Source organism: Lathamus discolor, chromosome 3 (genome assembly GCF_037157495.1).
Source record: "Lathamus discolor isolate bLatDis1 chromosome 3, bLatDis1.hap1, whole genome shotgun sequence".
Taxonomy (NCBI): Eukaryota; Metazoa; Chordata; class Aves; order Psittaciformes; family Psittacidae; genus Lathamus; species Lathamus discolor.
The window spans coordinates 8,152,760-8,175,000 of NC_088886.1; the positions used below are offsets into that span (position 1 = coordinate 8,152,760).

Here is a 22,241-nt window from a genome sequence, read left to right on the forward strand (position 1 = left end):
CCTGCAGCTCTTAGCTTTTTGTTGGCTTTCTGCCATCCTAGCAACCTTTTTTCCTGCTGTTTTTCAGGAATTAGTTTTCGTAAGACATTTGCAGGCAAGCCTTTTCCAGGTCTTCTAATCCATTGGGCTTTAATAACGGCCTCTTATTTCAAGGGAAGAGGATTTTATAGAAACTATTCCAAATATCTAGAATGAATATAAGATGAAAATATTTATCTTTAAAATAAGGTGCCTGAATGCCTTTATTATCACATTCATGTAGAGAGTTTTGATGTTACTGAACTTGAGTTGTTTCAGTGCTTGAGGAGGTCAGTCTGGGCCTGATTCCTGTCTGTACATTGCAGCTCATTTCATTCCCAAGAACTACTTTTGACTCTGAACATGTCAGGAACACAAAGCTACAACATACATTTACCAGATTTATTGTCAGCAGTCACCCCATCCATGTGATGGGATGATTGCTACATGGCTTTCTGTCCTTTTTCTGTTGATTGGTGGTAAGTGACAGCTCACTCACCCAAGCAGAATCACAAGCTCTTTATAGAATGTTTTTCAGCTGTTGATAGCGTGCTGAAGCCTCACTACCCCAGTGTCACGGTGATAATCACATGCTAACAAGAATGTTCAGAGACTTGACTTCTCTCTTTAAAAGCATTTGGTCTTTCAGAAAGGCCCATTCTCTTCTGGTCCGCTTGTTTGAGTGCCCAAAGGTCATTTGCCCAGTTGATTCAGAACATTTCTGACAAATGAGACCTGAGAAGATATCTTCAAAACTCTACAGGTTGTGCTTACTCAAGGCTGATCTCTATGCTCCAGAAACAACAAAAGTGCTGCTAAGTGTGTTCCAGACCCATCTGTATCCCATCTGTAATATCCATTCTTGGTCTGTTGGATGTGCCTGTAATTATTTTTTCTTCTAAGTGTTCTCACATGGATCATGAAAGAGGTGATTACAATTTCACTTCTTTTTTCACAATTGAAACAGTTTTAGATCCAGGACATATTCTCTCTGCAGGTGAATGACCAGCAAGATCTCCTAAATTCTTCAGATTTCTGTGTTGTTCTTGATGGACTGTTATGGGTTTGTCTTCTGCGTCTGAGGTCCATGACCTCGTGATGTGTGTGGATGCTTTTAGGGTTAGAGGGTGCTTGCTTGTCTGCAGTGATGGATGTTCGTCGCAATAGGTAGAAGTAGTCCAGGAGCTGAATGGCCTGGGTGTTGGTAGAAGTCTATATCCTTGTGTGTCATGACATTTTACTCCTAAGAGATACTGGACTATTTCCTGGATCTTAGCGTGCAGAGCTCTCAGATATCTCTTAGCTACCTAATAAGTCTTTGTGATCTCAGCCCATTACCCATTAGTAGAAGCAAGAAAGTTTACTGCTCAAAGCAGATCGTCTTGGTTGCTATTAAATAACTGTCCTTTCTGGGCAGAGGTTTCCTTTGCCATTGTTGCAGTGAGAAAAAACATCTTGCAGGATGTGAAAAATAAAGACTCGCTTTAACTCTCTTGTTCTTATAACAGAATAATAAACAAGACTGCACAGGAGCAATTCATTACTCTTTTCCTTTCAAGCACATAAAAGAAAAACAGAGCTGAAAATATTTCTTTGGGAGATACTGAAATACCTCATTAGATCTTTCTTTTTATTGGCTATTGAGGTGATAATTCTGTAACAGGAATGAAAGTGAGGATAAATTTTGCTTTGATTTATAGAAATGTGTTAATTTGAGCTGAATAGATCTTTTCTGATCTTAAGATTTGTTATCTGTGAGTATTGTTTTGTAATACATAGTTTCGAGTTTTTATTTTAGGGAAAAAGTAGTTCTGCTAGGACTTTGTTAATTCTGTGGAGCACTGGATGTATTTTGGGGGAAATGAGTGGCTGAGGTTTTAATAACCTGCAACTTAAATAATTTTTTCATTAAATGGAATAGTGTTCAATGCCTGTTTAATAGTTACAGAGCTGCATTTTGAGCTAAGACTGAAGAACACAAAGGAAATAATGTTTGTTTAATTGAGTTAACCTTTCTTCAAATCTTTCTGTTTCAGTAAAATGACAAGTTTGCACAGTAGAATAGTGAAAATGGTCAAAATAGCTTCATGTTAGCTCTTTTTCTGAAGTGCTCATTGAATTTTCTGTTGTTCTGCAGCATATGAAAGGCATCTACAGAAGAGGTAACTCCCTGTAGTGTTTTGGTCAAACATTAATGAAATTGCTCTTAGTTACATATTTAAGAAATATTGACCCTTGCCTTCATGAAACAGCTTTGTTTTTAGAGCAGCCTGTGGTTTCTGGGTTACTCAAGCTAGACAATTCTCTAAGGTGGCCACCACTGAAGATACAGCCAATGAATTCTTGTTGCATCAAGAGAGACTCGGTTGTTCACTCCTCTTAGAAGAACAAGGTCATGTAGTTCCTTTTAAAAATCAAAAGTTCTAAAAGAAAATTGTGATTTTTGGTGTTGTGGGCTATTTATATTTTTAATTTAACTGGTCCAATTTTGGAAGCCTGTCCAGTTCAGGAGGAACATCTGAAGTTGCAGAACTAGGGCCTTAGTTGTTTTACTTGTCCAGCTAGTACTTGGATGGGAGACTGCCTGGGAATCCTGGGTGCTGTAGAATGAGGTATGGCATGCCCATGTTATCAGTTCAGGCTGAGAGTCAAAAGCACAACACTACACCAGCTACTAAGAAGGAGAAAAATGAATGCTACTCTTGAACCCAGGACAGTATGTAAATTTTGGTGTCTCACACAGGTCCTGAGAGGTTTGTAGGTAATCTTCCTAATCAAAACATGTTTCCTAATGGCAGTTTCATTTGAATAACCTGGAAATCAACAGGGGGTAAGAATGAACAGACTCATCCCCCATCTTGAAAAAATTAAGGTTGAGAACTTTTCTCATGAGGTTTCACCCTATGAAGAATGCTCTTGTTTAGACAGCTTCTGAGACTTTTTTTTTGGTCAGTTTTTCTGTTGTAAATGTGGTTCAAGCATGTGAAACAGCTTTTGGCAGGGGGGGTACACCAGTATGCCTTTGATAAAAAGGTTAGTTTCAGCAAACCAGGACTTCTTTTCTCTATAAAAGGTTTGATGCTTGTAAATAAAGCTTCCTCATTGGAGAGGCTTCCAGACAATTTTTATCACCAAATTGTTTCATGTACCAGTTTTATAGAGTTCACAGTTACTGGTTTTTCTCATTCTCTAGTAGTGTTTTCCGTTCATGTTCCTGTGTCCATACCTACGTAGAACTCAGACATCAGGTTTTCCATTGTTGCTCTCAGCTTAGTGTGTTGTTTTTCACTGTTCGTAATATTTTTGTCATTTGATAACTTCTAATAGAGAACAAGAGTTGGAAATATCCCCTTATATCCTGCACATCAAATAATGTGGTTTTTGACAACTTAAAACTTACTAGTTTGCTTTCCCCATCATCTTTTTATACCCTACAAATACATACAACCAATGTACACGTGCCAATAGTTCAAGTGCTGACTTGTTTGGGGAAAGACTTAAATAAGTAAAAAGCAGGGAGATTGGAGATTGGGGTTCTTAGTCAGGTTGCAGCTCTTCTTTTTGTGGTTCATCTTCCTTTTTAGATACATCTTGTTGGATGGCACAGGGAATAAAAAGTCCATTTTTTGAGGAAGTATGTTTAAAAATATTTAAATATACTGCAAATAGTGGAATGCATGAAACAAAAAAATGGTATGGCTGCTTTTGGTAAAGATAAAAATTATGTTTGGATTGCACCTTAGCCTGATTAATTTTGTTAACAGAATTTCATCTCTTTTTCACTCACAGTCTTGCCGTGAGTGAAACTTTTGAAAATCCTGATGAAGATCAATTTTCACCTTATCATGGAAGAGGAAGGCAGGGGTATAGTTGACAAATACGTACAGATGTTAATGATAATTATTCTTGTCCCTCATTTGGCAAACTCTAAATATATTTTCACCTGTACTGCCACTACTGTTAAAGTGCAAACTGTGTCAACAAAAAGAAATGAAAAAGATAAGAGGTCTTTGTATGTTTTGTGTATTTTTAGTTCCTATGTTTAAAAACCAGAAGGAAATCAAATACCTGACTTTTTTTGTCATCTTCTTGTTTTCTTGATTTTTTTTTTTGTTTATTAGAAACCTATTTCATATTGACTTTGAATGCAAATAAAGATCTAGCTCTTAGAAGATGTGATGATAAACTTCTGAAAGCTTTAAAACTGTTTCCAACGAAACTGTGTTTTGAACTCAAGTGCAGGGAAGCAGTGCTTTTAAATAATCTTTGTAACTTTCATTCTATATCATGTAGAGGGAAATACATAATTTTTGTACATGTTAAATATGTTCTAAAAGAAGGATTTTTCTCTTATCTTATTAAGTAAATGGGGGAGTTTTTTTGGTGGAAGATTCCATAGTTAAAGATGTAAACCAGCAATTTCTTGGTTCTATAGCACAACATAGTTCAGAGCTGAGATTAGAGAAACCCTGTAGAGTGGCTAATACTCGAGGGCATCCCCAGCTAGAAAAGTATGTGAATTTAGGCATGGGAGGAAGGAAGGATCTGCTTTAAATTTAGTGTAGGGTCACTGAGTCTTAATGATAGATTAAACAAGGGAGGTGGAATAATGAATAGGGGTATGCAATGTGTAGCACTAATACCAGAAGTCCATGGTTTTCACTGGTTATTTAATGTCTTTTCCCATATGTTTCTGAATAGAGCAGGTTATGGCAGGGATGAGCTAAGGAATAGCTTTGTTAGTGAATTGTTAAATAGACTGAATTCTCTTTAAAAAATGTATATGTATATAGGAGAGCTGCTTGTTAATATACTATAATCAGGCACCTTATATATATATACCTTAAATGTAGCAATATTGGTAACTATATTTGTTATTGATGTGTGGATGTTGACACTCTGCAGATTGTCCGCATAATTTTCTTTTCCAGTGTAAAACCAACAGCCATTCCTTGGTTAAAGCAGAAATGAATTCCAGATTCTTTATGAATATTGTTGATGTAAAGAAAAAAACACGGAAGAAGTGGTGATTTGGTAGACATGAAAATGAAATGGAGAAAGTACCAAGAAATGCTTTTGTTAGCAGCAAGTTGACTAACAGCTCAGTAAACCTTGTTTTATGATTTATTTTAACTTGAATTCAAAATGTCATTAATAGACTATCTAATCAAGCTTAAGTACATAAAATAATGTAGTAAATTCATACAGTGGCTGAGGAGGACATCATAGTTTACTTCAGTGTTGAGTTCATGATGAGTTCTCACATGGAAGAGTCTGCCAACTACCTGATACCAACAAGCTAGGTGAACGAACCAGGTCAACAGTTATTGGTGGGTTTCTGGGTAACACGTATAATACATAAGACCTTTCAGATTTGTGGCTTGTCTTCCTTTTTAGATACATCTTGTTGGCTGACACAGGTAATAAGAAGTGCTGCAGAGAGAGCCTACCCATCTCTCTTCACTAAGCAGCGGGCTTACCGTGAGCTTTAAGTATAAAAGTGGTGGAAAAAAAGTAAAACATTGAGGTTAGAGGTATTGGAGGATTTCTCTACAGGAAGGCTCTGCACACCTGGGATACTCTGCTTCATCAAATTCATGGATTGAACTACTTATTCATAAAATGTCTAAATTTGGAAATATTTCCTAATTATTGATCATTTACAAAAAGTGAATAGATTGTGATGTCACTCGTAGCCGTGCTCTCTCAGAAGAGAGTACTTTATTGATTAGCGACAAGTAAAAAACCAATGACAAAATACTGATTTTGTGATGTTCTATCCAGAACTGATAGGTTAAACCAAGAACTGTTTCTGAAGCGTATGTGGTTTGTGCATTTTTTTAAGATTGAAACTGTATCTGATTTATTCTGGAATGTATTTGGGTAGGGAAGGATACTGCTGGTCAGTGAAACCCATGAAGGAGAATACATCTTGCTATCATAATCTGAGTTGGGGAAGGAGTTAGCATCTCTTTGGACCAAAGTGAAAATAAATTTGGAAGAGGGAAAGTTGCTTTTTTTATGGTTTGGTGTTGTGTTTTTTTTCCTCAGTTTTTGTGTGGGTCTGTTTTTTCCCATTGCTCTTTAATTAAATGCAGCAAGAATTAGACATCTGACTTCCATTCACATTATTAGCTCTTAAAGTGACCATTTATTTTATCATTCATTGATATGACTGATTACTTCTGAAACCCATGAACATGCTCAAGTAGGGAAGTGATGAAAGACCAGTGTAAGTTTTTGTCATGCTTAAGGTTGTTACAAACCAGTTTCTTTTCAAATGAAGATGAGGGTGGTTTTCTTCAAATAAATTTGTCTAAATTTTTCTTTTGTTCAGATCATGACAGCCATGAAAATGTAACAGATCTACTTTCCACTGCAAGAGTCACATTAACTCTCTCTTTTACTTCTAATGAGAATGCAAGCCCTAGAAATAATCTTTAAGGTCTTTATGACTGGGAACCTGACTATAACCAAAATATTCACTATGCTGTAACTCCTTAAGACAGCTAGTTCCTTAAAAATGAAGTAAAACAGCCAGTACAATATATAGGAAAGCATGATACAGACTTGGTATGAAGTCTTGGTGAAGAGTTCACACACTGATTCCTGACAAAGGAAGAAGAACAGATTGAAAGATGGGAACTGTAAAATTACACTTGCTTGTGCAGTGATCTGAATATATGCATGTGGTAAGAACAAAGTAGGATCAAATCTGTGTAACTGGCATGTAGATTTTTTTTTTCTTGCTTCCCAACCATTGTTCATATATTACCAGTATTGACAGTAGCTTCTGAATAGTCTGAGAGATGTTGGGAAGCACAGTGTGTATTTAGTAGTTGTGTTTTCATGCTAATTTTAAATAGCTTGGATCAAAGTTACCAATCTCTGTCATTCCTTAACTTCATGATCAGTAAAAGTCAATGTATATTTTTCTCCAAGTTACTGATTTTAATCACTGAGATTAAGGTATGAATTAAGATAGGCTGAAGAAAGTTGGGGCTGTTCAGCCTGGAGAAGGGAAGGCTGCGTGGAGACCTCACAGCAGCCTTCCAGTATCTGAAGGGGACCTACAGGAATGCTGGAGAGGGACTCTTCATCAGGGACTGTAGTGACAGGACAAGGGGTAACGGGTTAAAACTTAAACAGGGGAAGTTTAGATTGGATATAAGGAGGAAATTCTTTCCTGGTAGGGTGGTGAGGCACTGGAATGGGTTGCCCAGGGAGGTTGTGAGTGCTCCATCCCTGGCGGTGTTCAAGGCCAGGTTGGATGAAGCCTTGTGTGGGATGGTTTAGTGTGAGGTGTCCCTGCCCATGGCAGGGGGTTTGGAAGTGGATGATCTTAAGGTCCTTTCCAACCCAAACCATTCTGTGATTCTATTAGGATTACCCATGAAGTCTGCTAAGTAGCAACCCATATGAAATGACTTGTTCCTTTACTCCTGATGATCTCTCTCATCTGGTTAGCCCAGATACAAACTGTTACCCTGGTGCAGTCTTCTGTTGCATTTCATAGACCAGCTGTTACAGCTAGTGGTTTTCATATAGCTTTTTTTAGCTCCAAAGATCAGAGAAGTGATCTTAACAGTTATGCTTTTCTGATATGCAGTGTTTTCTTATCAGTCTTTCATGGCTTCTTCCTAGAGATACCCTTATTCAGCTTGCATATTCTTTGTTATATCTGTCTAGCTTCAGCTTTGTTACAGCCTCATATGCTGTTGCAGCGGAGTCCAAAATAACCCTCTGGACTTCACATAATTTTCCTACCCTGCTTTGTGAAGCACTGTGAAATCTTCCGGAAGGATGTAACTAAAATAACATTTCTATAGCAAACTTGAAGTCTTATTTTTTCTGCCAAATGCAGGATCTTGCATGAGTATTGGCCTCCAAAGTTTGTCCCATTATTTTTAAAGGGGTCTTAAGATGTTAGTTTTTAGTGGAAATAAAATACCTGATGTTTGGCAATATATCAACATTTTTAGGACCTAAAACCAGCTGGAATTGGGATGGTAGCATTAACAATCTGGTTTGGTAATTTTCTTGATTTTTACAGCAAATATATACCCTTCGTTGGGGGAACAATGTTGGAAACTGTATTTACCCTTTATGTTGCAATTGAGTGTGTTATCAAAAGGGTAGTTGCATCTTGATACTGATCTGGTGACAGATGTCTCAGTAGCTGTTGTCTTTTCTAATGTGCATAAAGGTCAGTTAAAAGTTTCCACAGAGCACTGCTTTTTTCATTTAGGGTAGTAATAAGTATATTGTCCTAAATGACCATTCCTACTGAATGGAAAAAAACCCTAGGACTTCAAAATGTATCTTTTCTGTGTCAGTGCACTATATGTAGAACAAACAAACAAAAAACATCAAGTAGTATCATCAGTTTTATTTTGTTAGTAGGAGTCTTTTAAGGCATTTTCAAGTAAATTCATAAAATTGTTTTGGCAGTAAGTCTTTGTTGTTTGATCTCTTTTAACCCTAATCACATCTTCCTTTCAATCTCTAATGTCACAGCTAGCTCACACTCTCATTCTTCTATACCCTATTTCAACCTCATGCTTGTGTGCTGCTAAAATGATTTTTTTTTTTTCTTCTCCCCACGCTTTTTTTTCCTTTATTTTTTTTAATACTCGTGTCTCTTGCTTCAATTTCTTAAGAATGTGTTTTCCCTTCTTCTTCTATAGGAATTTGTTTCTTCTTTTAACCTTCTATTAAAAAATTCAAAGGGTCATGCGGTTTTAAGTTCAGAGGGGATTATCACAATTAGGTCTCCTAGGCACTACAAGCAATGAATAATAATAATTACGTAGGCTGAACCTGTGCACAGTGCAGGCCATATAGCAGCAACTGGTAACTTCTGCATCAAGTTCAGAAGATGGGAACTTGTATTTAGCAGTAACACTCCTCTAGAAGGTAGTTAATTTTGAGTATTTAAAGCTGGAGATCAGCAAAGAGGTTTCTTTATTCCACAGAATTAAAATGTTCATGTGTGGTGGCAGAAAACTGAGGCGCTCAAAAGTAAAAGAACATTTCAAAGATAATGAAACAGTTCTAGAGAGAATTTGAATATAGTGAATAATATAATGTAGTGAATATACTTAACATTGACCACCTGCTGCAGCCCAGGTAAAGGCCACCTCCAAAGCAGTGGCAAAAAGTAGTATCTGGTAACTTGAACAGAACTCAGATTAATTATCAAACCTCAAACCTTGTCTGGGCAGGGAGCTGAGGTTAGGAAACAGTCTTGCTAAATCTTTGAGGGAACATCTCATGTACTTGGAACATCCATCTTAGATTATTTTGTGGGTATAGATATATGACATGAGCAATCAGAAGTTCATATGTCAAAATATTCAATAAAGTTTAGTTGAAGCTTTGCTTTTATTTTCTGTTTCAAAAATTTGCATAAAAAATATACTAGTATTACCCAGTGAACCATTTTTTGTTGTAGGTTGTAGTAAGATACTGACTTGGCACAGACCTATTAAAAAAAGCCAAATGACATCCAAGAAGGGTTGGTTTAAAAGTAGCTTAAAATATGAGGTCCAGTGAATGAAATAGCGAATAATGAAATATTAATAATTGTGAAATTTCTGAATGTAGTTTATTCGCAGCGTTATTTCTGTTGCTGAAAGGAGCTGCCAAATGCCTCTTTACAAAATGTAATGAGTTGTAGATGTCATTACATTTCATCAATTTTTAAATCATCTAGTGATTAATAAACTAGATAGGCTTGGTAACAGCCTGTAGCTAAGAAAAAAATCTACATTATTTGAATAAGTGTTACAGCTTAGAAATATAGTTGCTCAATGAGGCTATAAGGTTGAGTAGGTAGAGTCTTTATCTTTCTCTCAGCTGTAGAAGTAGACGGAACATAGCCAACCAGCTTAGGAAAGAACCCCCCAGCAGTTTGTTTTTCGAATTCTGGACATTTGAAGTTTGCCAGTAGTATTTCCCATAAGTAACTAGGACTATCTGTAGTCCTTCAGAATTTACATCAGTAAAATAGAATTAACATTTTTGGTTTGGATTTTGTTTTACGTTTCACTACAATGGATATAAATTTTGGGTAATGAGGCTGTAATTGCTTAGCTGGGGAGTAAAGAATCTATATGTCTTTTTGGAAGTGGTACTGGTGAGTCTGTCCTTGTATCTAGGATCTTATTTTCCTAAATGAGATGGTGTTTACTAAAATTATTACGGTGAATCATCTCTCTGTTAAGTTTTGTCTGTTTATGGATTCTTGATCCTGAAAATATTCCTCCCTCCCCAATTTAAAAATGCATAATAACAAAATAATACATTAACTTTGCATTTATTTATTCAGCCACTTAATCTTTCTTAGTAGTTACCTGTTTCTTCTTGCCTCATCACAAATTGGAAATAATATGGATTAAGTTAAAATATTAATTTTAATCCGTAGATATATGAAGATCTATCTGTACCTTTCCAACAGTGAAAGGTAAAACCATGTACTTCAATCTGTTTTCTAGATACTGAAATTAAAGAGTTGGAAACATCAAAAAAGGTACTTGCTGGGTTTTGCTTAGCGTTTAATATGACTTAATCATCTTTGTTTGAACTCTTACCAGCAAAATGTCACAAAAATCAGACATCATTTTCTAAAGGTAAGTTAATTTGAATCCCTAAATGATGAATTCAACAAACTTTCTAATGAAGATACTGGCACAATGTTTACTGAGTAGTACAGTACAATATAACCCGTTTTTAATAGTAGCTTAAACTGGGCTTATTTTGATTCAAACACTGTTCCATACACTGTAAAGTGAAAGTTGGATGGTTAGTGGCTTTTCTGTACATAAATTGCAAGAAGGTCGTACATGAAAACTTAGCAGAAAATTTTCTACTGATATTTTTTGTGTTATAACTTGCTGATGAATTTGCTTTGTATGCGGCTGGCGTAGAGTGGGCATTCAGGTGCCTTTAGGAAGGTGTGAAATTGCGTATTATTTTTAATTTTAAAAATTAAACTTATAATTAGAGGGAAAAGAATATTACTTTAAGAAGTTATACAAGTTTTGGTGCTCTTATTTGTTTTGGTTTTACTTGTGAGAGAATAAGCAAGGAATGTGTTTCAGACATTGAATTAAAACCAATTATGTTAGAATTTAATACATTTTTATTCTGTAGTAAACGAGAAGACATTTCAAGGCTTTAGCCTACTAAAAGGGAAAACTTCGTAAATGAGACCAGATAAATAAATGGATAAATAAATGATTCAGACCAGAATCTTTTCAGAGGTATTAAAAAGTAAAAATAGTGATTTACAGGAAGAGCTGTGAAATAAAAAATTAATTGGAGAATGTATTATAGTAAAACATACATTTGAGTTCTTGTGTATTTCATAATAGCGCTGAATCACAACTGACTTTTGGCTGGCAAGCTTGGACAGGAGTGGAGTTCTTTTGCATTCAGTATAGATTTTAAATATTTAGGTTGGAAGTGTATATTTTCCATTAGATTACAATGGAGTGAATTGAATATATGTACAAACGTAAATAGCATAGTGAGTCTTCCTTGGAGAATTTGGTATGAAATTCTTGAGAAGCAGATGCCATTATTTAAAAAAAAAAAAAAGCCGATTGTGACATCTCAATTCACTAATTGAAAGTATTCCATAATTCAAACTTCAGTCAGCAGCTAGAAGGAGAGGCTGGTTACCATTTGATGTCTTTAGAATGGCATTATTGTTTATAAAGCAAAGCCTACACTAAAATTAAAATTTGCTTATTTAAATAACCTTTGTTCTTTATTTTTTACTGTAGTTTACTGTGTTTTGGAAATACAAAGAGGCAAACAAAATTTTTTATGGAGCAGACATATACCATTCCCATCAAAGGAATCTTGAGTAAAGTGACCTGAGAGTTCTGGTTTGGGTGCTAATGCTGGTTGTGGTTCATACAGTACATTACTTGCTATTTATGAATATATCCTACATGTGAGTTGCTGGCTAGAAATTACTGCACATGCCATTTTTTCTAAGTTAAGAAATTCAGTTTCTCATTGACTACTGGTATAATTTTCCTGAAAAAATCCAAAATACTTTGCTATGGGAAGATTTTAAACGTGGATCTCGTATTTTAATTTTCTCTGGTAGCTTCTTCCATTTCTGTCCTGTGTCTTTATTATTACTGTGGACCAAATCTATTGCAGTGGGTTGTGGCAGAGATGCTGAATCAGAAGTTCTTTCTAGTTTTACATCTCTATCTTTTTAATAGTTCTTGTTGATCTGTAGCTAACTGAAATTGCCCTTTTATCTGACACCTTTTTGTTCATAACTATTGATAACATTATCTTTTCAAATACATTACTTTGTCACTTCCCTATGCTTAGAAACTTGATAGAGTCTGTCTTTGCTTCCAATGTATTACTGCCAGATTCCCAATGCCCTTTGCTATCTGTCGGTGGAATTTTGTCTGACAGAGATGTTAAGGCTTGAAGACTATTTCTTTAGCTGGGTTTGCCTCCTTTCTTTCCATCTTTCTCCACCAAAATGCTTCTACTTACTTCGTATTTCTTTCTATATTTGCCCTATCCATATCACTGCTGTCCCCTGAATATTTTGCTTACTTGTCTTGGCTTCTTCTCTGTTACAATGTCAAAGTCAAGATTCTCACTTTACCATCAATGCCCCATGCAACCTCGCTCTGTCTGCATCTGATCTCATTTCCCTGCATCCCCCAACTCGCATTCCACATTCCTCACAGTCCTCTGACTTTATTGCTCCTTTTGTCTGCCTTTCATGCACTCATTTTTGCACTGTCTTTCATGCTGCCTGTGTGCCTGGAACAGTCTTTAGCATCTCAGCCAATTTACAGCTTTGCATAAATTATATTTAATAATAAGACTAACAAAAGTTCATTATCTACATTATTTCAATTAACTTTGTACCTGTATAAGCCGAAAACAGCCCAAGGGAAACTACTGTTAAACTTTGTTGTGATTTGTTGTGATTCAAAGGCACAGATTCAGGCATGACAGTTCTTTGATGATTCAGCATAAATTTATATTTTAACAATTTGGTAGGTGTTAGATAAATTTTTTTTTACAGTAGATTTCAGATTTGTCTAATTCAGACATAGAAAATAGCTACTTATTCAGATTTGTCTAATTCAGAGATAGAAAATAACTACTTATTCCCAAGTGAAACTGCCGGAAGGTTGTCATTATCACATTTACCTGGTAGAGATTTCTTACCCTGTGATGCGTTTTACTTTGTTTTTCTTGAGTAATATGGATGTGGAAGGGCTTTGAATGTTGGATTAACTTCATATCTACAAACAAAATGTATCTTTGTTTAACCTTACTTTTAGAGCAACATATTCATCTTCTAAAAAAAAAAGCCAGTGAAAGATAAGAAAATGAGACTCTGCCTGTATCTGCAAAGTTTTCTTGGTGTGTTGGCTACTTTGATGTATAGGTTTTCTTGAAATACTGAGTTGATATTTTAACTCCCTTCTAAATAGTAGAAGGGAGTTAAAGTAAAACTTCATGTGCTTCTCCAGCACCAATTTATAGCTGCAAGGCAGGGCATTCTGCAGGAATCGTGTAATTTTCTGAGTAAAATTGCATCTAGAATATAGGGGGTATTTGGTTTAAATGGTGGCATTGATACTGTTCACAGCTGAGTTGTGGAACCAAATAGATGTGCCTTTACTTTGTTTTTAAATGATCTCATATATTCTGGAGATTATAATCCCAAGGGTGGCTGCCATAGTAATGTGCCAGTCACCATGGCATCTGAACATTATGAAAAGAAATTGTGGGCTGCACAAAGACAATACCACCAATGCGTATTTCAGACTGATCAAAGGTGGGGGACCAAGAAGTTTGCCAATAAATGTAGCTCAGTGGATGGCACTAGAAGTTAGAGTTCTCTTTATACAGATTTTAACAGATTTCAGTCCTTCTATTAATATCATGTGAATTTATAAATAAAAACTTTAACACAGACTTCGTCCATTTACTCTACTAACTTCCAGATGCATAAAAAGTCTGGGCGTGGGTTTGAGTTTCACTGGCCTAATGAAGAAGCAGTTTATGATTCTGTTTTATACAGATTTTTTCCTCCTTACAGAATTTTTAATTTTAAACTGAAATTAAGTCACTTCATGAAGAAAAGGGGTTTTCTGGGCTCGACTGGCAAATATTCCTAGTCTCTAAAACGTTATGCAGTCTGTAGTACTATTCTAATTATCAAAAGAACCTAAAATTAAATCATTATTTAAAAGCAAGCTTATTTTATCTTAAATAATCGATTGTGGCTTCTTGTTTGAAAGAGGACTACTTTGGCATGAATTCCAAATCCAGTTGTGATCTTAACTCCAGCAGTTTGTTTAATCAAACATTACCCTAATAAGTTTTACATGGTTCCCTACCCAACCAGGCCTGCCTGTAACAACTAGTTTATTCTGCGACGAGTTGCTCAACAGATGTCATTCTGGTAGAACAATGCAGCAGAATACTTGTGCGTTGGCTAAAATTACTTCAACTTTGATCACTTTTGTCCAGCACATCAGTCTGGCATTGTGCTTTATACCAACATAACACTTTACCCCGAGCATGCCTTTCAAGCTTAGAATAGCAGAGGAATGTTATTGAATTCAGTGCAGTTACAGATGAGTTAATGAAAGAAGGGAAATACTGTTTTTTTCATAATGCCTTTCTGTTGTACTTGGGACTTAAAAGGGAATTTGAGGAATGTGACTTCTGAGTTATTTATTTTTACTTCTGAGGGCTTTTTGAAAACAGTATTATGTAGTTCTGTTGATCCCACGTTTCTGTACCAAAGTTTCACTGGTTATTTGAATGTAGCTCATTTGAGAGTTTTATATTGTGAAAATAATAAGACTTTCTGGGGTGTGACTGAAGAGCAGTTATCTCACAGGGACAGTTTATCCTGGTTTTTAATGAGTGAAAACTAAAATAGTTACAACCGTATTTTTGTGATGACAGATCAGTATTGTTACATTTTGATGGGCTGTTGTGGGGTCAGTTCAGAGTAATGACATCTCTTTACCTTGACACTACTGTGAAACAAATACTGCACAGCAGGCTACCTTCTTATTAAGAAGCAGTACATTATCAAGTTCTATAGAGTATAGTCTTCCATTATTCCATTTTTCACTGGTGCGTGTGTGTGTACACATATGTGCAAATATCTAAGGATTTGCTGTACATGTGTATTTGAAATTAATTAAAATATGTTTTTGATAATTGATAGTATGTATTTTTTAAAGCATGAAGCATACTTGTATATGATGAAGCACTAATATGAAGTCCATTTTAATTGCTAATAAATATTTCAGTATCCTATGTCTAAAATATGTTTGTTGTTCTATTTTGTTAAAATATGGTTGTAATTTTTTCGGTTGAATCCTACTTACCAGATCAGTCTCCCTGCTGAAACTCATGAACAAAAGCAGTATTAACATAGAGGTTATTTGACGTATATATGATATACCAGTTTAAAAAAAATAAATAAAAGGAGACATATCTTAATGACTCTAACATATACAATGAATGTAAAGCTGAGCTGAAAAAACAACCCAAATATATGTCATGATACTGAAATGTCTTTATAAGGACCCTACATGGTTAGACTTTAATCCTTAGTGAGATGTAGACTCAAGAGTTAGAAGTAATGTATTTTACTCTTGGGTAATAAATTGAAGCAATTGTTTTCCACTTATGTGCGCGGAGTATTTATAAAGCTTTAAACTGATGGTATTGAAATTATTACCCACCTAGCATATATATAAAACTATCCAGAAATGTGAGACAATTCTTCACAGTTTTTACTAAGGGGCACTTTAATAGTATGAAATACTAGTACTATAAGTAGTGAGAATGAGCAACAATAATTGAATGGATGATTTGAGAGTTGGAAATACAGTAAGAGCACTGCACTTTGTGTAGATGTGGCATTTTCTTTAAGTTAGTCTTATCCATCTGCCTTAATAACTTTTGGTTAATATGTCAAAGACTTGGTTCTTGTGTCTGTTGGCATTAGACTGTACAGCCCTCTTAGAGCTGGGAGTGGGATGCATAACTTTGACTTCCTCAGATATTCTGTCTAGCCAATGGCCATGTAAAATATTAGTAAGGTGTATCAAACCTCACCTGTATCAATTTGAGAATGCTTTTCTGGATGTAATATAGGTTGTTGAGATCTGTACTTGGACGTAGACCTGTAAAGGTATGGGAAGACCTTGTATTCCTGTGTAGCTTTATGAAAGACAAACCAAAAGCCAACATTGCTCTCTTTCAGTGGTTTGTTGTTTACAGTTCTGGTCTAGCTGGGCAATATATACATGAGCTGGTTGCTTATGTGGTCTTGACATTCAGGTGTAAGATATTGTTCAGAATTTGAGGTAGTCTCTAGCCCAAGTACAAAAATACATCTTTTTTTAGTGTAAATAATTGCTTATCACAAAACCTCTGATAAAATATGCCAGCTTTTTTATCCCTGTTAATGTTTTTTTTGTGGAGTTATGTAACTCTTGTGTTTTGCATCATTATTCCTGTATTCAAAATTTCCAACTCTTTCTTCTTTTCCGCCTCCCTTGCGCCTGACAACCATCACCTGAAGATGATTAATAGTGTCAACTTTTATCTTTATAGCACAAGAAAAAGGGGTTGATGTAAACATTAGTTTGTTTGCATTTTGTTAATAAATGTCTGAAACATGTTGTCTTCATTGGAAATGTGCTTCTTAATTCATATTTTCATGTTTAATAGACTCACCTTTATTTTTGGGTCCCATTTAAGGAACTTTTGCAAAAAATAGGTGCATTTCTTACTGTGTTAGGTGTAACATAAACTAGCAAAACCTGTAAAGATTTTTATTACCTTCTACTTTCCTTCTGTTTCATTACTTTGCAATACTTTTTACAGTGAAAATTTGTATTATGAGTTCTTTTACATATTTATGATGCTGAAGTAATAATGAATCATTATGAATATTTTATACATTTAATTTTTTTTTCCTTTAACATCATTTAATTGCTTTTGGCAGTACTGTGTGAAAACTTGTGAGTGTTGGGAGGAACCTATTTTACAATAATTAGAAAACAAAACAAAACACACAAAAATAATGGGATTATGATGAAAATAATACATTTTGCCTGTATTGCTTTTGTTAGAGCAAAGTCTGATTTTTAAAGTTTTTAATTCTTTTACCAGGTAAAGCGGAATGTCTACGACCTAACTAGTATCCCTGTCCGTCACCAGTTATGGGAAGGGTGGCCGCCTTCTGCCACAGATGACTCAGTAAGTAGCTTTGGTTAAAGTATTGGATTTCTGAAGCACATGGAAATTACTCGTGTATCTAATTCACTGTATGCTTTTGACAGGAAGAAATGTTTACTGTAAGGGTGGTGAGTCAGGGAGGTTACCCAGAGAAGCTGTAGCTGTCCCATCCCTGGCAGCGTTCAAGACTAGGTTGGACTGGATTGGAGCAACCTGCTGTAGTGGAAGGTGCCCTGCTCCTGGCGGGGAGTTGGAACGGAATGAGCTTTAAGGTCCTTTCCAAATCAAACCATTCTATGATTCTGTGATATGTTCCTAGACTGAAGCAAGGCTGCACAGCATTTTGGAAGTTGAAGTCTATTGCAGTGATTGAACTTCAGGAAAAAAGTCGTGGGATTGCATGTTAGGTATTTTGCTCAGTTCACCAGTAAACTGCTTAAACCTGTATCTGGCTTTAAGCAGGAGGTGTTCCTGTTAAAATCGGTGGAGAGCTTCACTTGCTTTTCAAGTATCTACTTTGGTTCTTGCTGGAGCAGTTAGAATTTATGGATATTTGCAAGATTATGTTTTGAAATAGTAAATAATATGAATACAATACAATATGTATTCAAGTCTCAAACATGTCGCAGGTTTTAGACTTGCTGCTGCTTAGAAATGCAGGGAAATATTAGCTGAGATCAATATGAGCCCTTGTTGACAGAACCAACTAAGTGTGAATTGTTTACAAATGCATGAAATTGTAGGATTTAACTGCAGAAATCCATTAAATATTAGAGTTGCTTCTTTGCATGGTTGTCCCTACAGTGTGGCTTACAGCACATCTTTCAGTTTTGCTCAGATAATTTTCTTCCAGTAGTATGTTCCCCATACCAGCTAGTGAGGTCCACCTTTAATAAAACAGAAAAACAAAACAAACAGCTCAACAAAACAAAGTAAGCTCTAAAAGGCTGAAATAATGATGTAGTTATGTTGTACGTATGTTTTCTGACTGGAGAAAAATGCAGAAAAATAAAGCATTTCTACTTTTTTAACATTCATTTAAACTAGGAGTTGAACCTGAGCATTCTACAAAGTGAAAGCAGAACTAGCTTTGCTTTCTGTACATATTACCATTATCTTTAATGCATTACTTTCCTGTGCATTTCTATTCTTTACTTGTAAAGGCAGAATTAGTATCTTATATTGCTCTGGGGAAAGTATTTATGCCAATCAAAGCACCCCAACAACCTGAACAAGGAAAATAAAACAAAAAAGCCGAAGACTGTCTGAATTTCTAGTATACTTGTGAAGTACGTCTGTGGTAGTGTTTACAGAAGGAGTAGTTAAGTTTGGGAGAGGTGGGTAAATCTGTGTCCTTGTATTCAGGAGCATATCTAAGTTGATATGCAGGATCTGAACTAACAGCATGGTGTCATGCAGTAATTACAGTCTTTGGAATGTGGATCCATTTTAATGTTTTATTAGTTTACATTAGCTCAAAAAAGAATTGGAAACTCAACACTTCTAATCTGTTTTCCCACAGCTGTTAGGTTTTCCTTTATTCACCCCTCCCTTTCTTTTGAATAGGATACCTCACATATGTAAAACTCATAAATCTGTTTTAAGTCTGTTTTTACAAGTGACATTGTTGCAGGTGAATTTTTCCCCTATTCATCTTTAATGAAATTGGTGAATGTTGAGTCATCTGCTCCAAAGCTCACTGCTCGAGTCTGGTGGAGCTCAGACTTGTCAGCTGTGTAAACAGATTTGAATGTGTTAGCAACAAAAACATAATTAATTTCTCTCTAAAATTAGAGGCCATAGCTTACTATTTATAAAGGTTTAATGTTAGCAATGACTGTCTATGGTTCTGTGACCTGAACATCTTTTTCCATTGCAGATAAGAAATATTCAGTAAGAATTGCTTTAATAATTAGTCACGATGTCTTTAATTGAGTGGCAGATTTTTAAAATCACTTCTTCCATCACAAGTTTTTAATTTGCTGCATTGTATAGTGCTCTGTTGCAGTTAAAGAGTTAAAGAAAGACTTGATTAAAATACTTTTTCATTTACATGTTATGCAGCATAAGAAATACTTTGTAATACCACAGGAGGTTTTTGCAGTGCAGTTCTCGTTAACCTTTGGCTTAGCAAACAGGACAACTAAATAGACTTCACATAATTGGATTCCTGTATCATCCCGAGTCTCTTATGAACCTGACAAACTACAGTCTTCTGACATTATCAGGAAATTTAGTGGAGTCAATAGTCATTTAAAACATTGTTGCCTCATCTCCCTTCAGAGTCAAGATATGTTCTCTGCGTGTACTATCTAATGAAATATGGGATACTGTATGAATTGTCCATAACTCTTTCAGATCCTTTTGCACACTTTCACTGGGGAAATGGGTATCAAAACCTCCACACGCAGGAGAATGTTTTCATGCTGTGACAGTTTGATTGTGGGGAACAAGGCATATGTACTCTATGGAAATTAATTTCACCATTTGCAAGGACATATTTTTAGCTTTTATTGTGCCTCAATAGTTTTAACACCGCAAATTATATCTGTTCTGCTCATTAAAGTTCAAAGTAAATGGATGAGTTTTAAATCATTCTTTTTTAACAGGTTTACGTAAGTAAAACTTTGATTATATTAAAGGCTTAATTTATCTATTTTGGGATATATATCATCAACTGATATAATGAAGTCTTGAAAATTATCCCAGAAAAGAAATAATTATAATTTGATTTAAATAGATTCAAAGTTTGTTCTCAATTTTGATTTTGGATTTTGGAACAGCCTTCAAATTACTGAGCTTGTAAAATGAGAACTAAGCCAGAGTAATTTACTGAAATTTCTGAAATGTATCCCATTTCTCTTTGCTATATTGACTGAACTTCTAAACTTGAACTCGTAATTACTGCTATTGCCAAGTGGAATGAGCCATCTTCAAATACGTGTTCACTTGAAAAAACCCCATAAACCTGAGATCAGTCGTAGGGGGTGTTTTGTTACAGTTTTTGCATGGAAACATTATGATTTAATTTATAGAAGTACAGATAACCTTTTGGGTGTTAGTTTTACACATTTCTGTTTGAAGTAAAACTTTTTTCCCCTATGAGGTCACTGGTTTTTGGTGTATTTCCATAGGATGAGTTTTTGTCCCTGATGTTTCGGGTGATTTTTCGTAGCATAGAACAGCAACACTGAATATGAAAAGGAGGAGGAGGGAGGTTGCTTTTGTGCTGCTTTTGTTCCCAGTATTTAAGCTACAACTTTTTTCCTGATTGGTTCATTGTTCTTAGTCATTTCAGCATAGGAATTAGAAATCCCTGCTTCATAAGTAATGATAGCAAGCTTGCCAAAATGGAATATATTTCTTCATTAAAAAGATATAAAAGGTTTAGGATGTGGTTTCAGGAGGGGAGAGAGGAGAAAGGCAAAGACAGAAGTGCCCTGTGTTGTTAGTGTGCATTGCACACAGATCCTGTACAGAGGAACTCAGCATCTGTCCTTCCACCTACTGCGGCAGCACTTTGTTTCCCTAAATTGTACAGTTGGTCAAGACCGCATATCCTCATTTCAAGACAAGTAACCATACTTCATTGTATGGAAAATCATTGGATATTAGTTTAGTAGAAGTAGGTCTATACAGACAAGTTATTTGGCTGTGCTGCTGAAGAGTCATTTCAGACATGATGTGTGTAGCCACTAATGTGTTGAGGTTCATGTCTTGTGAACGTGACCGCCTTCAGTTTTGTGACAGCTGTAGCAGTTGTGGTTTACGTTCCCTAGCTGAGCTTAATAAAGACTTCCAGTTTATAGTCAGAATTCTCAAACGCTTATGTATGATCTAATTAGCACTGCTGTTATATTTAGCTATGTCATTGCTAAGTACTAAGCACAATCTGTCTGCACAGATAGAAATTATGAATGCTGATAAATAGTGTTCTGGTTCAAAGTCAAGCCATTTATGACACTTTTTGGCTGATCTCCAGATTTTTGACGAGGTTGAGTATTAAGCAGCTGAGTAATTAGTATTTGGGAGTATATATTTCTTTCCCTTTCCAGGTCTTATAATTCTGAACAGAAAGTTCATTACCACATGCTGTCATTTTGATATGAAAACAAGTTGCAAGGTTTACATACACTGGCTGTTTAATTGTAATGGATGCTATGTCTGCATTTACTAGATTGTTTGGAATTTTCCCCCTGGAACTGATGTAACTAAATGAATAGTCCTGCCAGAGAAAGTGCCTATTGATCAGAAGTGTAAATTTAACTACATTTAAATTAAAATACATGCATAATTAGGAAATAACTATTTTTTTTTTGTGTAAGAATATAATAATTTGGATTGTCCATCATGTTAATTACTTTGTATGTTACTTTCCTTCTGTGGTTCTCGTCAATTGCTTGGAGTAGAGTAGATCTGGCAGGATCCTTTTTATTTAGATAAATAGAAGAATGCTTGCAGTCTGTTTTGTTACGTGGGTTCGTAAATATGGTAGTTTCAATTTAACATTTATACTATAGTCCTAATTTAGCAGCAGAAATCATTAGACAGTACCCAGTCTTGGAAGTTCATGGTGATCTATGAAGCAGCACATTCATCACCATTAAGAAATAGAGAAGTGACTGAATAATTTAATAAACAGTTCCTAAATGTCTTTAGTTTAGATAACCTTCTGACTTTGACTTACACCTTGCTTGGATCTTCCTATGTGGATGAAAGTATGATGAATTATCATATTCTTTCCCAGAATAAATAAGGATGTTACAGTTGTTTTGTCACAATTAATTTTTTACCCCAGGCCCTTGTTTATTTTCTATTTACAGAAATTAAGATAAAGTGATTTGGATTAATTTCATTTATGTAAAAATGACCACATCGGGAAAAATCAACTTCTTGTTACATTTGTACCTTTGTATCACAGGAGAATTTATTTAGGATTGTCCAATTTT

At 35.4% G+C, this 22,241-nt stretch overlaps 1 protein-coding gene across 1 annotated transcript in view; it reads left to right on the top strand.

Moving 5' to 3' along the window:
- Positions 1-22,241, top strand: part of FAF1 (Fas associated factor 1) — a 174,933-nt gene that overhangs the window by 71,199 nt on the left and 81,493 nt on the right. The window contains exon 9 of the mRNA XM_065673372.1: positions 17,227-17,313. Within this exon, the coding sequence (XP_065529444.1) occupies positions 17,227-17,313 (87 nt within the window). The remainder of the gene's footprint in view (positions 1-17,226; positions 17,314-22,241) is intronic.